The following is a 20,264-nucleotide window of genomic DNA, read 5'->3' as shown; positions in this document are numbered from 1 at the left end:
CGACACATGTAGCATATCTTCGGCTGGAGCTGATGGCTTGATGTTGAACCTAGCGCATCATTATTGGTTCCTCTTTTCCACGTTGATTTCCGCACAGTTTGCGTTTCCATTCGTTTGAAATTTTCTAATGATGATAAATAGCCATAATATAATTGTTCAGGAGTATTACAAGTATATGCTTTAGCGTTAGCTCTCAGTTCATAAGGTAGTCCACGAATTATACACGAGATAGCATCTTCGCCGGTGATGTTACATCTCTTAACTAAAGACAATTTCTCATGATAATACTTCGTCATAGTCTCTTTGTCTTCTTTTGTCCTCGCCAACATCCGTTCTAATTTGTCCACGTAATCAGTCGATCGTGGAAAGGCAGTCTGCAGCATCTCCTTCCATTCATCCCATGTCAGGTCATAATTATCGAGATCGTCGTACCATTCTCGGGCGGAGCCACGTAGTCGTAATTGCATAATAAATGTTCGATCGGTGTGATCCCAGCCATAAACGTCGCCCAATTGATCTATTTTGTGCAGCCAACCTATAATATTGCTATTAGTGTCCTCCGGTCGAAATTTAGGGATCACTTCCGCATCACTGGGAGCAACGTGTCGTTTTTTGTACAGTTTCTTTTTATAACCACCGTCAGAGAAAAAAAAATCACTGTTTTCATCTTCCGAGCTGCTTGATTCATTATTTTTTCGTTTGCGTTGGCCCAAACCATCTAAGTAAGGTCCAGACATTTTTTGAGCACAATCCCACTTCTGAGATGTAAAACACTGGTGGGTTTCTAAATTAAATAGCCAAGGCGATTACCACAATCTGTCTATATTTTTGAACAGCGTAACGTTGTTAACAAGTCGAATAATAATGAATGCTTAAAATGATTATCTACCCTTTTTATACAATTTTATCGATGTGTCAAATCAAAGCTAATTATTGATTAACTTACATTTATAATGTTAAACGAATATAATTATAAATAAGAATAATAATTATTGATTTAAGAAATTAATACAATATGTAATTACTAAGCTATATCATAACAATTAATATTAACTAAGTCATAATCGTTGAGCGACTATTGAATACTTGATAACAATATACATAACATTTTGTTCAAATCCAATTTTAATTACTAGCAATGTAAATTCATCAAATTTAACGTTGATTTCACTTGTTAAGTGTGAAGTTCCTCCTATTCATTAAACAGTATCAGGAGTATATATATACAAGGGGCGATGTAATTAATTGTTTTTATACACTATGAAGCGCGTGGCAGAGGTATTGCTGCAATACCTCTTAGTATTTTTAGTCGGTAATGTTAGGTGCATTGACAATGAATTGTACAATTACTTGAACCAAACCGAGCCCGTAACTCGGCAGCTGTATGAGTTTAAGTTGCAACATTCTGTAAGTTGATTAAAAATACTTTTTTTTTGGGAATAAAGTTGATAAGTTTTCATATTAATCAATTAAAAAGATTTTATTTTATAATTACAGTAAAAATTGTTGTTAATGATGACTATTTGTATTGTCACATATATATCATTCATCATACATAAAATAATTTATAGATTTAATACATAACCGTATTATCATATTATTGGAACGAACTTCCTTACGGCAGGCTTGACATTTGGCTGGGCGACCGAACTGAAAAAAATGTGATACTAAAACCGTAAGAAAAATATATAACGGAAGTGACGTAATATCAGTCACACGACTGTATAATATGTCGTTTGTAAAACTAAAATATTACTATTAAACTTTTTTTTATTTATTTATGCAATTTTATACTGTCGACAAAAATAAATAAAGCCATATTTTTTTTATTTCATTTAATAGTTTGGATTATTATTATTATTATTATTATTATTTTGTTTGATTTATTTTATTTTACGGTATTTGTTATTTTCTAAAATACTAAATTTCCTAAATATTTTTATGTACTTAATTAAAAACCAATCAAAAAAAAAAAATCAATAATTAGAAAATATGTATAAAATTCAACATTTTTTTTGTCAAATTGTGCTGTTTCTATACTATCCGAAGGAACTTCGTTCCTACCTGGTGTCCCATGACACCATATAATTTTTTTAATAATTGATTTATTTGATGGCATTTAATATTCATTAAATTATATCGACGGAATATATGTAGCATAACATATATGCGACATTATTAGCGACATTTTTAATGCGTGATAAATTGTTGTATGTATATCATAGTTTTTTTTTTGTAACAATTTACAGCAGTGTATTCATTGAAAGTTTGTGTATTAAATACCAGAACAGACCAAACAAAGTCTAAATATGGATATTTCGTAAATTACTTTTTGTTTTCTGATTACAGAAGCCAATCGGTATTCTAACAACAAGCTCAGGAAAGCTGGTCGAGATAAGAGAATCTGTTACATTAAATTCTGACGCGTTTTCAAACCAATATCACTTAGACTTAATTACCCATGCCGACGCTGAAAGAATCCCGGAAAGAATGGTACATGCAAAAGGTGGTGGAGCGTTTGGATATTTTGAGGTGACACATGATGTTTCAAAATATATCAAAGCAGATGTTTTTAATAATGTCGGCAAGGTAACTCCAGTTGTGGTACGTTTTTCGACAGCAGTACAAAACCAAGGTGGAAATGATTTAGCCAGGGAAATGAAAGGTTTAGCTGTTAAATTTTATACCAAAGAAGGAAATTTGGACTTATTATGTATCAACTTTCCTGTATTTTTCTACAGGGATGCTTTAGACTTTCCGAATTTTGTTCACGCTTTCAAAAGGAATCCTAAAACCAATCTTTACGATTTTACTATGCGTTGGGACTTTGTTACTAAAAGACCTGACACAATTCATGCTATTTTATGGTTACTATCTGATTACGGTATTCCTAATGGATATAGAAAAATGGATGCTTTTCCTATTCACACTTATGAAATTTATAATAAAAAAGGTGAAAGATTCTTCGTTCGATTTAACTTCAGAACTGAACAAGGCATCGAAAACCTTCCCACATGGGTAGCACAAATTATTGCGGCACGTGACCCAGATTATTATAACAGAGATTTATACAATGCTATTGAGAAAAAAGAATACCCTGCCTGGAAACTCGAAATGGATGTAATGTCATTCGATGGCATTAAAAAAGTTAGTTACAATCCATTTGAAGTTACAAGATTATGGAAAAAAGGCAATTATCATACAGTTCAGATAGGACGTCTTGTTTTGAATAGAAATCCGGATAACTACTTCAGGATTGTAGAACAAAGTGCTTTTAATCCGGGAAATCTAGTACCAGGTATTCTTGGAGGACTGGATAATATGTTTAAAACAAGACGAATGTCGTACCGCGATACACTTACACATCGTTTAGGTGTGAACCACAATAGAATTGACGTTAATACTCCAGTATACTGGAAGGTCTATGATCGTGATGGTGTGCCGCCTTTAAAAGACAATATGAAAGACGCGCCTAACTATTATCCAAACTCATTTAACGGCCCAGTGCCATATGTTGATCCAAGTAAACCTAAGGAAAGGTTTACAGTTTATGAAACTAACGCAGTTGATTTAGAACCGGCATCATATTTCTATAACCATTACTTAACAGAGGATCAAAGAATGAGGCTCATAAACAATACTGTACCTTTCGTACTTCCGGTTGCACCATATATGCAGAAGAGAGTTATACGTCTTCTTACTCTGGTAGATCAAGATTTAGGTGGAAGAGTTGAACAACTCTTGCAAAAATTATTGAAACAACCCCCACCCTCACCACCACAAGCACTTAAAGTCCCCAGAAAAAAATACGACGATCACCACGAAGATGACGAATATAATTTCAATCAATATATGGGTTCAACGATTAAATCACATGATTAAATTTATAGATTTGCGGTTCATTATTAATATTTACTCAATACTTGTATTAGAATGGTTCATTTTTCTTAATTCTAATCTACCTTCCATTTTTATTACAAAATAATATTACATCCATTTTGATTCTGTTTAGTCGTTAAGATATTTATTCCAATACTTTTTAAACAAATGCTGTTTATTTTATTGAGCGCATCTTATTTTAACAAAGAAAAATAAGTATTGATTACTATCCGAAATAGAAAAAAAGCGTCTTAATTCTTTCTTTTCGCATAAGTATTTTTTAAATTTGCAAAAACTGCCTTGCATTTAACTTTTGCTTACAAAAAGTCAATATAGTTATCAATATAAATTTGACACATAATTTTTTTAAACAATTTTTAAATATAAATTGTATAATATTTCATTAAGAATTTTTTTAATGGAAATAAAACGTGAATTAATTTCTACTATTTTATTACATGTCTAGATATTACATATAAAAAATTCGTGATTGGACTCAATATAATAATAATAATTTATTATAAATAAATTATTATAGATTAAGTAGTAATATAAATCGTTTTCTTGAAACAATTGCAATCTCGAAAACTAAACGTAATGCATAATTAGTTATTTCCTGGAATAAAATAATTACCATAATAAAATACAATTGGATTATTGTTGCTAAACCTAATTATACTAGTAGGTCAAAGGCGTTTATTATTACTATGCGTTTACACTTTTGTCGAAAAAGATGAGCTCCCTTTTTGTTGCAAAATAGGTTTTACGAATAAAAACCAGTTTGATATTATGAATCTTTAATTAACTAAAAAAATATATTTATATCTATGTTCTTCTGTTTTTATTTTTATGTATATTCGTCGAAACCATTCCAAAGATTTCCAATTTTTAAAGCATCACATTCACATTAGTCTTTTTTTATCAGTCTTGATCTTTTCTTTCATAATAGTTATCACTAAGTTGTCCTCTCGAAGTTAGTAGCTCGAAGTAATGAAAATTACGTATTATGAATAGACTGAATGTCTATAAAATTGACCAATTTTCATCTAATGTGTTTTAGTGTATAAAATTACATTCAAAATCATATTTCAACAAGTCCTATCTTAACAAATCTTTCGGTAAATTGACAAAAGTTTTATAAATTATTTTATTATTCGGATACGAATTATATATATTCTAATATTTATAATATTGTACGAGTATTACATAATATAATGCGCAGGATGTCTACAAACAAAGAAGTATCAAACTCGAGTTTTAACACATGGATCGTCTTGTGTTAAACGTTATCAATCGTTTTGGACATAAGTATGTTACATATTGAGATTAGTGAGAAGATTGAATGAGACTTTTTTTTTGATTACCTATTCAACTTGTCTTTGACATTACTTAGTTTTTTTTTTAATAATTATATCTCGACTCGTGTCAGTTTTGCAATAGTGGATGTATTTATCGGAATACTCGTACATTACCATACATTTTTGTAATAGTTGTTTATATTATATTCGAAGACACATTTGCGCAACGGTTATAGTACTTACTGGTTTGTGGCTGTTGCGCTGGTGGTCGGTCCCAGTTGTTATCATATACACCTGATAGCGATCGTTACTCACAGTAGGGAATATATACGCCAACCCGCACTGGAGCAGCGTGGTGGATTAAGCTCTGATCCTTCTCCTATATGGGGAAAGAGGCCTATGCCCAACAGTGGGATATTACAGGCTGAAGCGCTGGCGGTTGATGGTTCAATCCCCCCACATGGCAATAATTTGTATTGGTTATACAGATATTTGCCGTAGTCTGGGCGTTATTGCTTAAGTATAGTGTGTGTTTCCGGACCTCCGACATAGGAGTTAATCCTAGTTAGAGCCGTTGAGTGTGAGGCGTTTAGTATTAATAGTATAATTTTGGTCCCAGATTGACACAAAGATAAACCTTTTTATTCCTAAAACTTAAAATTCAGCTTCAATATTGTTTATATATTTGCTTAGTTAAATAATGCACACAAGTTGTATATTTGCCTGAGGCAAAACGTGCATGTTTGAAGACATGTTTATTTTGCAGCAAAATTTCTATGTTATTAATAATTTACAGCAATGTATTCAAACTTGAAACAACATTATCCTAATATAAAATTTACAAATTTATTCGACCTTTACCATTTAAATATATTTATTAAAAGGTTAACATGTAGGAGTCGTAGTCAGTAATGTTATAAAGATTTTCACGCGTGGCTCAAATTCCAAATTAACTGGTTAATAACTTTGAAACACTTGAAGAATTGAACGCGAAACGAATTCGCTTTTTTATTAAATCTACAATATTAAATTATTATGATAGAGTTAGATAACTGTAAATTTTTTATTAAAATCGACTAAGTTATAGCTGTTATCGGTATGTTAAGAGGCAACTGAAAGTCAACACCCTCTTCTTTTTGTTTCATCATCTGTATTCAATATTGTTGGTCTTAATTCTTTATAGTGGTAGTGAATATAAATCAGATAAATCCCGTAACCAGGCGAACCATCTGTTCATTTCTTGTCCATATAATTAAATAAAATAAAGTAAATAATAACATTCAGGTTTAATTTTGAACCATTTCCATCTGAAGAGTCAAGGTTAATTTCGCTATTGGTCTTCTTAATTATATCGCTAACAGCGGTACTGATTGATTTGTGGCTTAATTAACAATAAATTGTTTACTACATATAGTTCTGTAACTGTGTATACGCAGGTATATTTAATGTTTGTATTTAATATTAAGCTGTAATCGTATCGACTGTTAGAAATACTATTTATCTATAAACTATTACTTATAACTTACAGTGCCTTACTTTATAATATAGCAATTCAGAGCGTAAAGCTTTTGCCCAACATAAATAACGACTAGTAATTATAAACACAGATGAGTCTGTTATTCCTAAATTCAAAATCAAAATCAAAAACATCTTTATTCAAAAATAGGCCCCATGAGCACTTTTGATCGTCATTTTACAAATTAAAACTTTAAAAATGAATATTATTTTTATTTAATTAAGAGTACTACCGATTCGGAATGTAGATTCTGCAGAGAAGAATCAGCAAGAAACTCAGCAGTTATTCTTTTGAAAAATAATATATAAACTATGTTTTAGTACAAAATTAGTAACATGTTGCATAAAATCCAGTCCAGTAGTCCACACATCTTTATCAATTTAATTTGAAATTCAGAAAAAAAAATGAAGACATATTTGTGTTTAATCATAAAATAACAAAAAAACAACAGCTCATTGTTTAGTATATCTATACTTTTAATTTTTTATCTTTGCAGATACGTTGAATGAGCTAGGCGAGATGCTGGGCTGCCTAAACGAGTCCTCCCGATGAGTCGGTCTGAAGTATGAACTGGGATAAAACGAAAGCTTTGTTTAACAACCAAGTTATACCGAAACCGGTATCGGTCGATGATACTCTTCTGGAAGTCGTTCAGGATTATGTTTGACTAGGCTATACCACTCAACTAGGCCACAACAACTTTGAGAAGGAGTCCGATAGGAGGACTCGGTTGAAATGGTTGACGTATGGCAGGCTTTGTCAAGTCTTCATTTTGAAAATTCTGCGACGCTCGAAGATAAAAGTCTTCGAGCAATGCGTTCTACCTGTGTTAACACACGGAGCCGAGACGTGGACACTGACAAAGGAACTGATCTGTGGTCTGGCGGGAGTTTAAAATTGCTCAGCGTGCAATGGAACGGGCTATGCTTGGGGTTTCTCTCAAAGATAGGATTGTAAAAGATACTATCCGCGAGAGAACAAAAGTAACCGACATAGCGCACAGAATTAGTAAGTTGAAGTGGCTGTGGGCTGCTCACCTGTGTCGTAGGATCGATGGTCGTTGAAGCAGACGTGTAATGTGTACATGATGACAATGTGTACATAATATTTTTAAAAAGTTTGTTTCCAAGAATGAGTCTTTATTTATTTATTATACCTATCACAGACGAAAGAATAAAATATAATTATTAAGGACAATTACAAATCAACTATACATCTGCTTAAAATTAAATTAACAAACAAGCTTAAAATTAAATTAACAAAGAATAAACTGCTACCCTAGCTAATACAGCTACACTACCTTATAGTAGATGTGGGCCACGTTACATCCTTTGATTGATATTCACTGAAGTAGTTTTAATTATTTCAGATAGACAGCGTTGTGACAAAATAGGCACCGTCTCATAAATACGCGTCGGGAAAATGTCTCGACCTTATAGAATATCACACCTAAATAATATTGATCTCAAATAGAATTGGGTTCCTGTGGTGAGCAAGGTTGTCAGAACCGCTATAAAGGATCAGTGTTACAGTCGGGAACGCGCTTGCAATGCTTCCAGTGTTGCAAGCGTCTATACTTAAGGGTACAGTTACCTCTTACCATCACAAGAGAAGTACGCTTGTTTGCCGTCTTAGTCAATGTACATAATATAATAACTCTTACAAATGCCAGCTTGTGTAAATACACGTTCACAATTTAAAAAAAAAAAGATAATTTACTCATCAAACTGTAACCATGAAATTTGAAATGTAAGAAGAACATTTAGAGCACGAGTGAATAAAAAGTCTACAATTACAATTATACCGATAGATTTCACTCATGATTAATAATAGTACTTTAAATTACATCAATTACAAAGGGCGGTGTATATAAAGTATTCTGGCAACAAGAACTCGCTTTCGTCAATATGAAGTGCAAGGAAGCGCATGTGTTTTTTATATTATTACTTGCATTTAATTATGTTCAGTGCGTTGATAACGGATTACATGAATATTTCAATAGAACCGATCCTGCCACTCGTCAACTATGTGAATTTAAAATGGAACATCCGGTATGTGATCGGAATGTCATTTAGTTATACATCTATACAAATAAATAAAATTGGAGTGTCTGTTTGTGATATTAAAATAACAGCATTTCACTAAATTCATGTATGTCTACTCGGTACAGTAAAATAACATTTTTCATAATTTTCTGTCTGTCTGTTTGTTCCGGCTAATCTCTGAAACGGCTGAACTGATTTTGACGGGACTTCCACTGGTAGATAGCTGATGTAATAAGGAGTAATTTAGAGTACTTTTTTTTTTTTTTTTTTTATAACTCTGCGAACTGAACAGTAACTATTTTGTTGAATTCCACGCGGACGAAGTCACGAGCACAGCTAGTATATATTATATGAATCCTTACGGATAAAGGTTACTACACTATCAAGATCTCGGTACGAAGATAAGCTTTGCCATAAACAGTGTATTGTTAGGACATTTAGCTTAAGAGATATGGGAACGTCAGAAAGAATACCCAGTCGTCGATAAATTCGGAATCTACTTAACTGACTATTGAAATTCGTATCGTTATCCTAAAATAATATGTTACTAAAATTAATGCTAACACGTTTTAATCATAAAATGAAAATCACCGCGGACGATAAAAAGTTAAAGAAAACATACATAGTGAAATTTAAACGTATTTGTGACATACAAAACATCAGTCTACAAGTACTTGTTATAAGTATACAACTTTGTCAACAAGGAAATAATTTATTCATGTAATGAAATACAAGTAAAATGTTTAATACCCAAAAAATAATTCGGCGAGCAACACTTTAAATTTAATAATAAATAATTTTTATCCAGGTTTACTGTAGACATTAAAGTAGAAAATTAAAATGTTTTACGGACATCAGTAATAATTTTTGTTAGTTATGAAGTAAAATAGGCGTTTTTCATATCTTGTGTATAATTCTGGCTATTTCTTTTTTACAGAAACCGATAGGCATACTCACTACAAGTTCTGGAAAATTTGTTGAGATAAGAGAATCTATTGGTTTGAATTCGGATACCTTTTCAAATCAGTACCATATAGACTTAATAACGCATGCTGATGCAGAGAGAATTCCTGAAAGGCTAGTTCACGCTAAAGGTACAGCTGCATTTGGTTATTTTGAAGTGACTAACGATGTGTCTCAGTATACAAAGGCAGACTTGTTTAATGGGGTTGGTAAAAAAACTCCAGTAGTTGTCAGATTCTCTACAGTCATACAAAATCTCGGAGGAAGCGACCTCGCTAGAGAATTGAAAGGGATGAGTGTCAAATTTTATACAAATGAAGGCAATTTAGATCTTTTAGCTCTTAGTTTTCCTGTATTTTTCCATAGAGACCCAAACGATTTTCCAAGTTTTGTTCATGCTCTAAAAAGAAATCCCAAAACTAATCTATTCGATTTCACCTCTCAATGGGATTTTATACTTAAAAAGCCTGAAACTTTACACGCTGTCCTATGGTTGTTCTCTGATTACGGGATACCGAATGGATACAGAAAAATGGACGCCTTTCCTATTCACACGTTTGAAATTAATAATAAAAAAGGCGACCGCTATTTTGTTAAATTTAATTTTAGGACTGAACAAGGTGTAGAAAATCTTCCATCGGATATAGCTGAAGCCATTGCAGCACGTGATCCTGATTACTATACGAGAGATTTATACAATGCTATAGAAAACAAAAAGTATCCTACGTGGAAGTTAGAAATGGATGTGATGACGTTAGAAAAAATCAAACAACTTGATTACAATCCATTTGAAGTGACAAGACTTTGGAAGAAGGGTACATATTTCACAGTACCCATTGGTCGTCTTATTCTAAATAGGAATCCGGACAATTTCTTCAGAGTTTCAGAACAAAGTGCTTTTAATCCCGGTAACTTAGTGCCTGGTATTCCAGGACCACTTGATAATATGTTCAAATCAAGACGTTTTTCTTATCGAGATACACAAGATTACCGTCTAGGTGTTAATCACAACAGAATAACAGTAAATACTCCGTTATATTGGAAAGTCTACGATCGTGATGGAAAACCACCTGTAAGAGATAATATGAAGGATGCACCAAATTACTATCCAAATTCGTTTAATGGACCAGTTCCATATGTAGATTCATCGCGGCCCAAAGAGAGATTGCATGTATTCGACGTAAATGCGGTCGATTTAGATCAAGCAGCATATTTTTACAACCACTACTTGAACGATGATCAAAGAGCAAGGCTTATTAACAATACTGTACCTACATTAGTTCCTATATCTGCTTACTTGCAAAGAAGAGTAATACGTTTATTAACACTGACCGACCCGAGTTTAGGAAGGGCAGTAGAAAATAGATTACTTGAAGCATTAGAAATGCCGTCACCTGCCCAAATGCCAGTTTTAAAAGATCCAAAGCGGAGGCATCAAAGCTATACCAAATCTTAAGTAATAAAATAAACAACAAAGCTATAGAGAATAATTATTCTTTTTAAACCGACTTCAAAAAGGAGAAGGTTATTCAATTCGACCGTATATATATTTTATGTATGGTCGGGGATAACTTCGTCGTTTATGAACCGATTTTGATAATTCTTTTTTTGTTGGAAAGGAGATATCCCAAGAGTGGTGCCATCATAAGGGAACCAGGATCTGATGATGTAATCCCTGAGAAATCGAGGAAAACCTTTGCAAATTGTAGTGACAGCTAGTGCGTTTGTTAATTTTTTTCGTTTACTTACGTTGTATTACTTGTCGATGTAATTGAAGTCGGTTTTTTTCGTTTGCGAGCAAACACAATTATTCCACACTTTATACATTTACATATATTTTTTTATATGAGGTTTTATTGAGTGATTATTTTTAAAATATTGTTCTTTCAATCATGTCAGTGAGAGTCATTGTGAAGTAAAAAATGAGTTTTTAATTTATTTTAAGGATTTTATAAAATTTTAATTTGTAGTTTTAATTTTGAATGAAAATTAGTATTTAAATGGTATCAGTAAGAACCTTCGTTGTAATTTTCCTATTACCTATTCCTTTTTTCAAGGTAAATCTAATCGTAATCGCGTCTTTCTCCGTGTAGGAGTAGGATGGCTTGCTATATAAGTGCTTCAATGACTTCCAAACAGAAAACTAAAATAAACATTTGTAATAGTAGAGGTTTTCAGCGGATAGATGTCTGTCTATTTTCCAAACTATGTTATTGTATTGAATTAATATTAACTAAGCAATTTTAATGATCGCTCTACTGTTATTTTATTGTTGCTTATCATAAAATGTATTTTCTCCGAAGTAAATGTAAACGAAACGATATTGTCGAACTGAGAACATTGAAACCTAACAGACGGATAACATTTTGTCAGTCAAAGAAGTTAAGTGTGATAAAATGTGTTTCCAAAGTTTATGTTAAAATGTTGTGTAATGTTCATTTGTTTGTAAAGTTAGAGATGATAAGAATACTGTTTTAACGAAATAAGTATAAAAATAAATGATAACGTTCGTAATCACAATATTATTTGTCAAAATAGTACCGCAAGTAAGGTATGGAATACCTCAAGCAAATTGTGATAAATCAATTTTATATTTTATGTTAGCTGCGCAATGTATTGACTGCGAGTTAATATTATGTAAGTAGGTTGGTACTTGTTTTGCCGTTTTTTGTAAAGCTAAGGATTAAATAGGAAACTGCGTTGCTGAAAAAAAAAGTAATATACGCAAATTTGCGTGCCGGTCGTGTATAGTTTGTACCAGGCGTATGAAAGTCGGTGCTTAAAGTGTATATTATACGGTAGTCAAAAAAAAAAAAAAAAACTGTTTTCCAAACTAAAATAATTAAAATGCATAAAAGAAATTTTTTCAAAAATATTTGTATGACGCTATAATGATTAATTGAAATTCAAAAAGAACGAAGTAAAATCTGTAGTTTACTAAGACTTGTTTCAAAAGACTTGATTTATAGCAAGACGTCAGAAACATTCTTAAATTTAAGTATTATACTCCTGTCTTCTTTGAAGTTCCATACATTTTTATGAGCCATATTGTAGAAGTGCCCGTAAAAAAATCAAGACATATCTTTTAATAGCAAAGACAAAATGGCAGGGGCAATTAACTAATGTGAGAAAAAGGTCTAGGACGCATAGGTACAAATTTAAAAAAAAAAAAAAATATATATAACCAGTATTTCAAAAGAAAATTGTTGCATTATAATTTTTTTATAAATAGCGCCACGGATACATATTTTTTAGTCCATATCTATCCGTACATTGCTAAAAACTCACGTAGTAACTACGCTCATCCAGTACTATGTAATATGAATGAATCACCAGGATATTTTAAAATTCTAAAGCAAGCATTTTCGGAGCGTGGTATCACACACATTATGCAAATAGCGATCTATAAGCGACGGGTTGTTCCGTGCCCGTTGTTTTGGAAACTCCCTTATGTCCACTCTGCTGGAAGGATGCCTGTTAGTATGGACTTATGAATAGATTTTTATTTTTACTATACTGTATTTTATAATCGATTAAGCCTAATTTGGGACGCTTATTATTTTTGTTCAAAATTTGTAACACAGGATTAATAAAAATATTTCGGTTTTTATAACGTACAACTTTGGTTCCGAGTATGTTTATAACGTACCACCTTCGTTCAGAGTAGGTTCTGAGTTTGTTTAAATAGCCAATATACGTTTAATATGTAAATTTTAGAAAAAATCGGTAAAAACCTTTTTAGTTTAAAGATTTTGGCTATTCTTTAGTTTTGTAATATCATTAAGATATATAAGACAAAATCAGTTAGTTTAATCATCTTAAATATTTTCAAGACGATTGTGGATTCGATCCCTATACATGACAAATATTTGTTGCACCTGTAGGCTATATAGATGATTATCTTGTTTGAGAGTTTGTGCTTGTGTGTTGTGTTTTTTTTTTTCCGGACCCCTAACATTTGAATCCAACAGGGACTCGTTGACTCGTTTAGTGAGAAGTAGGTATTTATTCGTTTGTCATTTTATTTATTTTGATTAGAGATTACACTTATTTTAGTCTAAACATAATTTTAGTAATTAAAGAATGACGAATGAAATTATTTTAAAGCGTTATTTAATAATACAATATCTTAACAATAATAATAGTAAAATGTATTTACTCTCCTTGGTCTCTCTCACAGATAGGATCAGAAAAGACTATCCACGAGAGAACGAAAGTAACCGATAAAGCCACCAGAATTAGCAAGTTTAAGTGGCAACGGGCTTTATAAATACGAAAGTTTGGAAGGATGGATAGACAGACGAATGTTTCTTACTTTGTCATGCACAAACTGCTGCGTAATAAAACTTCGTACGTAGTTGTTCACTCATCAGTACGCCTAAAAATAAGATTTCTAAAATTTATTCAAGGAAAAATATTGTTTTAATAATAAATTGTTAACCTTCACTTGAAAAAAATTGTTATTAGTGGTGGATATTAATAATTATGTTATGTAAATAGAACGCTGTTCATAGTATAATTGTTTTTTTTTATAACTTTGTTTCCAGCAATTATTATTTTTTTGTCTATAAAATGTGCGATTCGAGAAATAGTTTCTTGGTGGCCAGGAATTTTCCAGGAAATCGTTCGCGATTTTTTTTCCGCAATGAATATATACCAACTAAAATAAATTTAAAATATTTGTTATGCATTAAACAGATGTGTGGAGGTCGTTTTTAGTTCAGGTGTCCTACTATTAAAATAAAATTAAAAAAAAAATGTGTTTAATAATTAAAATTAACGACGAAGACGCGTTGGCGTAACGGTCACAGCACTGGTTTGTTGCTGTTGCTCTGGCGGTTGCTGGCTATCTATGGTATTGGCCGTACCTATGTTTGCTATGGTCTGGTTGTTTATGCAGTCCTTGTGGGTCTCCCCACTATGCCCCGGAGAGCACGTCAAGAGGTCGGGCCCCGGTTTTTATCATGTACACCTATATAATATATCCGCCAACCCGCATTAGAGCAGCGTGGTGGATTAAGCTCTTCTCCTTCGTGGGGAAAGAGGCCTATGCCCAGCAGTGGGATATTACAGGCTGAAGCGTAAGGGTAATTAAAATTAAATAATAATTAATTTGAACGAATTATTTAACATGTTTTTATACAAAAACATTTTAGACTCAATTTCATTTGTAAAAGTAGTGAATAATGTGGCGAAAATAGCTATTTAGGAATATTTCGAAACTTGCGTTATTTTAAATAAAATATTGTGGTTTTTGTGTTAATTTAATGTGACTATAAAGTCCTAGAAAAATGAAAACTGAAAACGTACGGCCACAGTGAACCGTCATTTGCATTTATTTCGCTGCCATTTGGCAAAGCCCCGTGTTCGTTACCCAATAGTCTGAATTCGAGTTTAATTGTAATATTTTAACTAAGAAACATACAGTAAATAAAATAAAGTGTAATAGAAAAATAATAGTTTAATTAGAAAAGAAAAAAAAACGGAATTGGTTATCGAAGTTTAATAATTTAGAAAAAAACGAATGTGTTTTAGATCCCACAACTGAAGTAAAACTTTCCACCTTCACTAACTTATATCTCCCTCTCAACTTCCGTTTGTCTCGCCCGATCACACTTTTCGTAGTGCTCTCGTCACGAATTCATCAGCTTACTCCCCAAGCCAAGCGTCCGAAAAGAAGTTTTACTTCAGTAATGTGTGTAGGATAGCAGAGAAATAATTTTCATTAGTACAATCGTAGCGTGTCACAGCGTAAATATAAAAATATTATCAATCTATAGTTACATACCATCCTTTATAGATGAACTTTATTTTAAATGGTATGCGTGTATTAATGTACCATATTGATATTACTTCCAGTCTGCCGACTCTTTACTGTCGACTGCTTTTATTACCATTGAACTTAGTTGAGCTTGTATGACGTCAAGTGCACTGAATGTGCTATATTATTTTATAAATATATATATATATATAATGCACTATATTATTTTATAAATATATTTATATTTTATACCCAAGAAATATCACTATTGAACTATGCCCCGCGGTTTCGTCAGAGTTAAATTCAGGGAAAAACGAACTAGGATATTATATAGTCTAACTATATATGTATATAGCCTTCTTCGGTAAACTGACCATCCAACACAAAAATAATTTTTAATTGGAAACAGTTTTATATTATGAGGATAGATTTTATGTTATATAGATGTTCAAAAGGGCCATACTTTTATGTAACATAGTAGTAAAAAATCTGTCCAGATTTAATAGCGCCGTGCGGCAAATAGTCTACCAAGCAATTGAGGTCACATTTTCATTTGAACGAACTTGAATGAAAAACAGAGACCGAGTGCAACGGGGCTTGGCTAATCCGACGTCTAAAAATAGTTTGTCGATACTAAATCTTTGGAATTGCGTAGGCATTACGACTATGCTTTATTTGATTTAGTCCATTATCGGAAATGAAGGAAAGTATATTTTTACATTACGTAAAACATGTTTATTTCTTAGACAAAAGGTGCTTTTTATATAAAATATTGAGAATTACGAGAAACAGAAATAATGGCAAATAAAAATATATTTAGGGGTTCGTTTGTTATATGGTTTTTTGGCCTTTGTAAAGTAAAGTATGTCAAGGGGTTCTTTCTATTTCTGAAGTTTATCTTGCACATAAGTTACTGATAGTATTTTAGCAGGAATTTAAATAGGCCATTGACGCCAACAATCCCTTCGGCTAAAATTTTTTAACCGACTTCCAAAAGGAGGTTCTCAATTCGACTGTATTTTTTTTGTTTTTTTTTTTTATGTATGTTGCATCAGAACTTTTGACCGGGTGGACCGTTTTTTTTTTTTTTTTTTTTTTTTTTTTTCTTTTTATTTGGGAAAACAAACAGTATTACAATGGGTATCAACAACATCAGTATATATACAAAAAGTACTTATCGTAATACCAACACCGTTTACCACGGATTACCTCAAATATTACAAAATAAGTCGATCACAATTACAAGACAAACAGCTATAATTACAAGGTAAATCCAATTAATTTAAACGTTGCAATACAAGTTTTTTATAAGTGCGGGGACTCGTCACAGCAATATCGATTGCGTTAAACAGATCGTTATAAGAACTAAGCATTCGATGCAGTGGAGATCGTCTACCAGCGTTTGTACGGCAGCGAGATGTGGCAAACATTTTAATAATATTGCGACAGTGGGTTCTATTCGGCACTCCATAACATACTTGGTTCACAAGACCAGGACAATCATATCTATTGTGACACAAATCATACACAAACATAGCTTCAAGTTGACTACGTCTAGCTTCTAGGGTAATGAGATTATACTTCTAACGACAAATTTTGTTTTAATCGAAAGGTGGTGTGTGCCAATTCGTCCCATTTAAATTTATTTGAGATCTAATAACTACTTTTCGAGTTATATCTAATAATGCGTTTTTACTTGACGCTTTTTTCGTCGACCTACGTTGTATTACTCGTCGATGTAATTGAAGTCGGTTTTTTTTCGTTTGCGAGCAAACACAATTATGTCTAATTGTGTTTTACGTTGTTTAAAACGTTTATCGTCTTACCACTTCGTAATCAAGTTATTTGTTCTGTTTGTGTCTGTTCTTGTGGAGAATTATTAGGTATAATTCATTACTACTAATTAATTATAATTTTAATTGAAAATAACTAAATTGAAAACGTTAAAGCGCGTGTCATATATACGAGTACATATGTTATATATTCTTTGCCCAAGTTCCTGCCATAAATCTTAATTAAAGAATTGTTTGAGTGATAACAAAGATGACACATAAATATTTTATGATCCAATATCTATTACTATTAACAAATACGTAAAGTTGTTTTACGGATTATTTATTAAAATAATGTAGAAGAACTATTCAAGTGTAAGTATTGGAAATCCGTCAGAACTTTTTATACCTTTGAGATGTAGATGTTGTACAGTAGATAAATGAACATGCAACCAATTTTATAGATATGGATATCTGAATAGTTTTCAATGGATAATTCGTGACTTTGCGAAGGACTTAGATCTCATATAACTCATCATCTCACATCTCGATTTACACAAAAAACTTTAAGATCTAGTGCCCAGGACATTTCCGTTAGCAGCGAAACCCATAGCAGGGTATATTTTTTTTGCGTTATTTTTTTATCGACAAAAAAATTAAATTTTATCCTTCATAACCTTTCTCCTTCTCCGATGCAATTCGTAATTATTAACAATAATAAATAATACTTTACATATTTTTAGTAAAAAAATACTTATCATATAATATTATAATTATTTTACATGTATTATTCGAATTCTCGCCAAGAAAGAAGCTCGTAAAATGCTTTCTACAATTTACGAAATTGAATGAAAGGGAAAGGATACGTCTTCGATGATATAAAACACGAAATTCTGAAGCTTTCTTTGACTTACTTTGTTATAATATAAATAATCTATGTATAAATAATATATTTTTTTTTAGTTTAGCGAATGAACACATTACAATAAATAAAGAAATTCAGGAGTTTTTTTCCATTAGTGCTCCATTTGCTACTATATAGCAAATGTTAGAAAAAAAGTTAAAAATAAGTGGGCATGGAAAAAATATTGAAGGCCACCTAGCATAATATCTATACAAATAAATAAAATTGGAGTGTCTGTTTGTAATATTAAAATAGCCGCTTATTACTAAATGCATATGGATGTATATACATGGTACATATACGAAAATTACTTTTTTTACAATTTTTTTTTGTGTCTGTTTGTTCCGACTCATTTCTGAAAAAACTGGACCGATTTTGACAGGACTTTTACTGGCAGATAGCTGATGTAATAAAGAGTAGCTTAGGCTACTTTTATTATAGATTTTTATTTAATTTTATAACTCTGTGAGCTGAACAATAACTTTTTTGTTCAATTCTACGCGGAGGAAGTCGCGGACACAGCTAATCCTAAATAAATATGTTTAATAAATCTAATCAGTTAGCTTCAAAATGGTAGACGGGGCATAGTTGAGTCGAATATTTGAGAGACTACACTACTACGACACAAGACATTAAAATGGTTTTTAGAACTAAACAAAACATAAAAAAATGTTTATTAAATTGTTAAATTACCCGACCAAACGTCCTAGCATAGCGATATTAAATCTTGGCATAAAAATGAATTGGCAAACGTTTCAGGACATTGACCGCGAAGTGATTATTTTCGTTTCAATGGCCAATAAGATACTCGATACAACAGATTCAGCTGGATTGAATTGAAAAATATTGGACATCTTGAAGGAGACGAACCCATTAGGGAGAGCGACGATGCTTAGATGAATCATTTTTATTTTTTAGAATAATAGAATAATGCTTAGTAATAGATATTTATTTATAATTCTGTGCTATATAATAGATATTGCTAAATTTAGATACACATAACACTTAAACTTATACTCGTAAAGCATTGTAAGTAGGTACTCTGAATCAATCCCGTGTATATTATTAACACGTGTAACTTTATATTAACAGGAATCGTCTCAGAATTATAAAGTTTAAAAAAATTTGTTAAAATTGTTATGTATGTATTTTAATATATGTATGTGTAGTTATTATAATGAAACAACTTTTTTGGATACTTTACAGCAACTATGGTCACGGGAGGACTGTTAGTCCTAGAATAATTGTGTTTGCTCACAAACGAAAAAAACCCGACTTCAATTACATCGACGAGTAATAAAACGTAGATCGACGAAAAAAAAATAGTCAAGTAACTACGCGTTATCAAAGATTACTCAAAAAGTAGTAATCAGATCTCGATAAAATTTACATGTGACCACATGATAAACATCAGCTTTCGATTAAATTAACAATTATCAAAATCGAAACACCCAGTAAAAAGTTATTGCGAATTTTCGAGAGTTTCCCTCGATTTCTCTAGGATGCCATCATCAGATCCTGGTTTCCTTATCATGGTATCAAACTAGGGATATCTCCTTTCCAAAAAAAAAAGAATTATCAAAATCGGTAAATCCAGTAGAAAGTTATGCAGTATAATACAACGTAGATCGACGAAAAAAGCGTCAAGCAAAAACGCATTATTAGATATAACTCGAAAAGTTATTGTTAGATCTCAAATAAATTTAAATGGGAACAAATGACACACACCACCTTTCGATTAAAAGAAAATTTGTCGAAATCGGTCTACCCGGTCAAAAGTTCTGATGTAACATAATTAAAAAAAAAAAAAAAATACAGTCGAATTGAGAACCTCCTCCTTTTTTGGAAGTCGGTTAAAAAGTCGTTTCATTATAATCAGTTAAATTCGCGTAAACATTGGAAAACAATACGTATAGTTATTTCAATTATCTTTCTTTTAAATTACCTACCTCATTGGTGTTACCTCCTTGAAAATGCTGGTGTAATTATTATTGGTCAGATTATTACTAACATTAACGATTTGTTGGAGAATCGAGAAATAGCGTTTTATATGATAAAACATTTTTAATAAACAAAAAAAAAAATAGTATTTAGTTAGTAGTTTAGTTATAAAAATCAGAAAAAGC

At 31.7% G+C, this 20,264-nt stretch overlaps 2 protein-coding genes across 2 annotated transcripts; both read left to right on the top strand.

Moving 5' to 3' along the window:
- The first annotated feature begins 1,253 nt into the window (after window positions 1–1,253).
- On the top strand, window positions 1,254–4,048 carry LOC123658525 (peroxisomal catalase 1-like). Its single transcript, XM_045593919.1, has 2 exons — window positions 1,254–1,407; window positions 2,350–4,048. Exons 1-2 carry the CDS (start codon window positions 1,261–1,263, stop codon window positions 3,880–3,882), a joined length of 1,680 nt encoding a protein of 559 aa, XP_045449875.1. The 5' UTR covers window positions 1,254–1,260; the 3' UTR covers window positions 3,883–4,048.
- Window positions 4,049–8,600: 4,552 nt separating this feature from the next.
- Window positions 8,601–11,181, top strand: LOC123658263 (catalase-like). Its single transcript, XM_045593700.1, has 2 exons — window positions 8,601–8,744; window positions 9,676–11,181. The coding sequence occupies exons 1-2, from the start codon at window positions 8,601–8,603 to the stop codon at window positions 11,155–11,157; spliced, it is 1,626 nt and encodes a 541-aa protein (XP_045449656.1). The 3' UTR covers window positions 11,158–11,181.
- The last annotated feature ends 9,083 nt before the right edge of the window (window positions 11,182–20,264 follow it).

Source organism: Melitaea cinxia, chromosome 12 (genome assembly GCF_905220565.1).
Source record: "Melitaea cinxia chromosome 12, ilMelCinx1.1, whole genome shotgun sequence".
Lineage (NCBI taxonomy): Eukaryota > Metazoa > Arthropoda > Insecta > Lepidoptera > Nymphalidae > Melitaea > Melitaea cinxia.
Note: the sequence above shows the minus strand (reverse complement) of the source record. Positions and strands in the feature narration are given on the sequence as shown.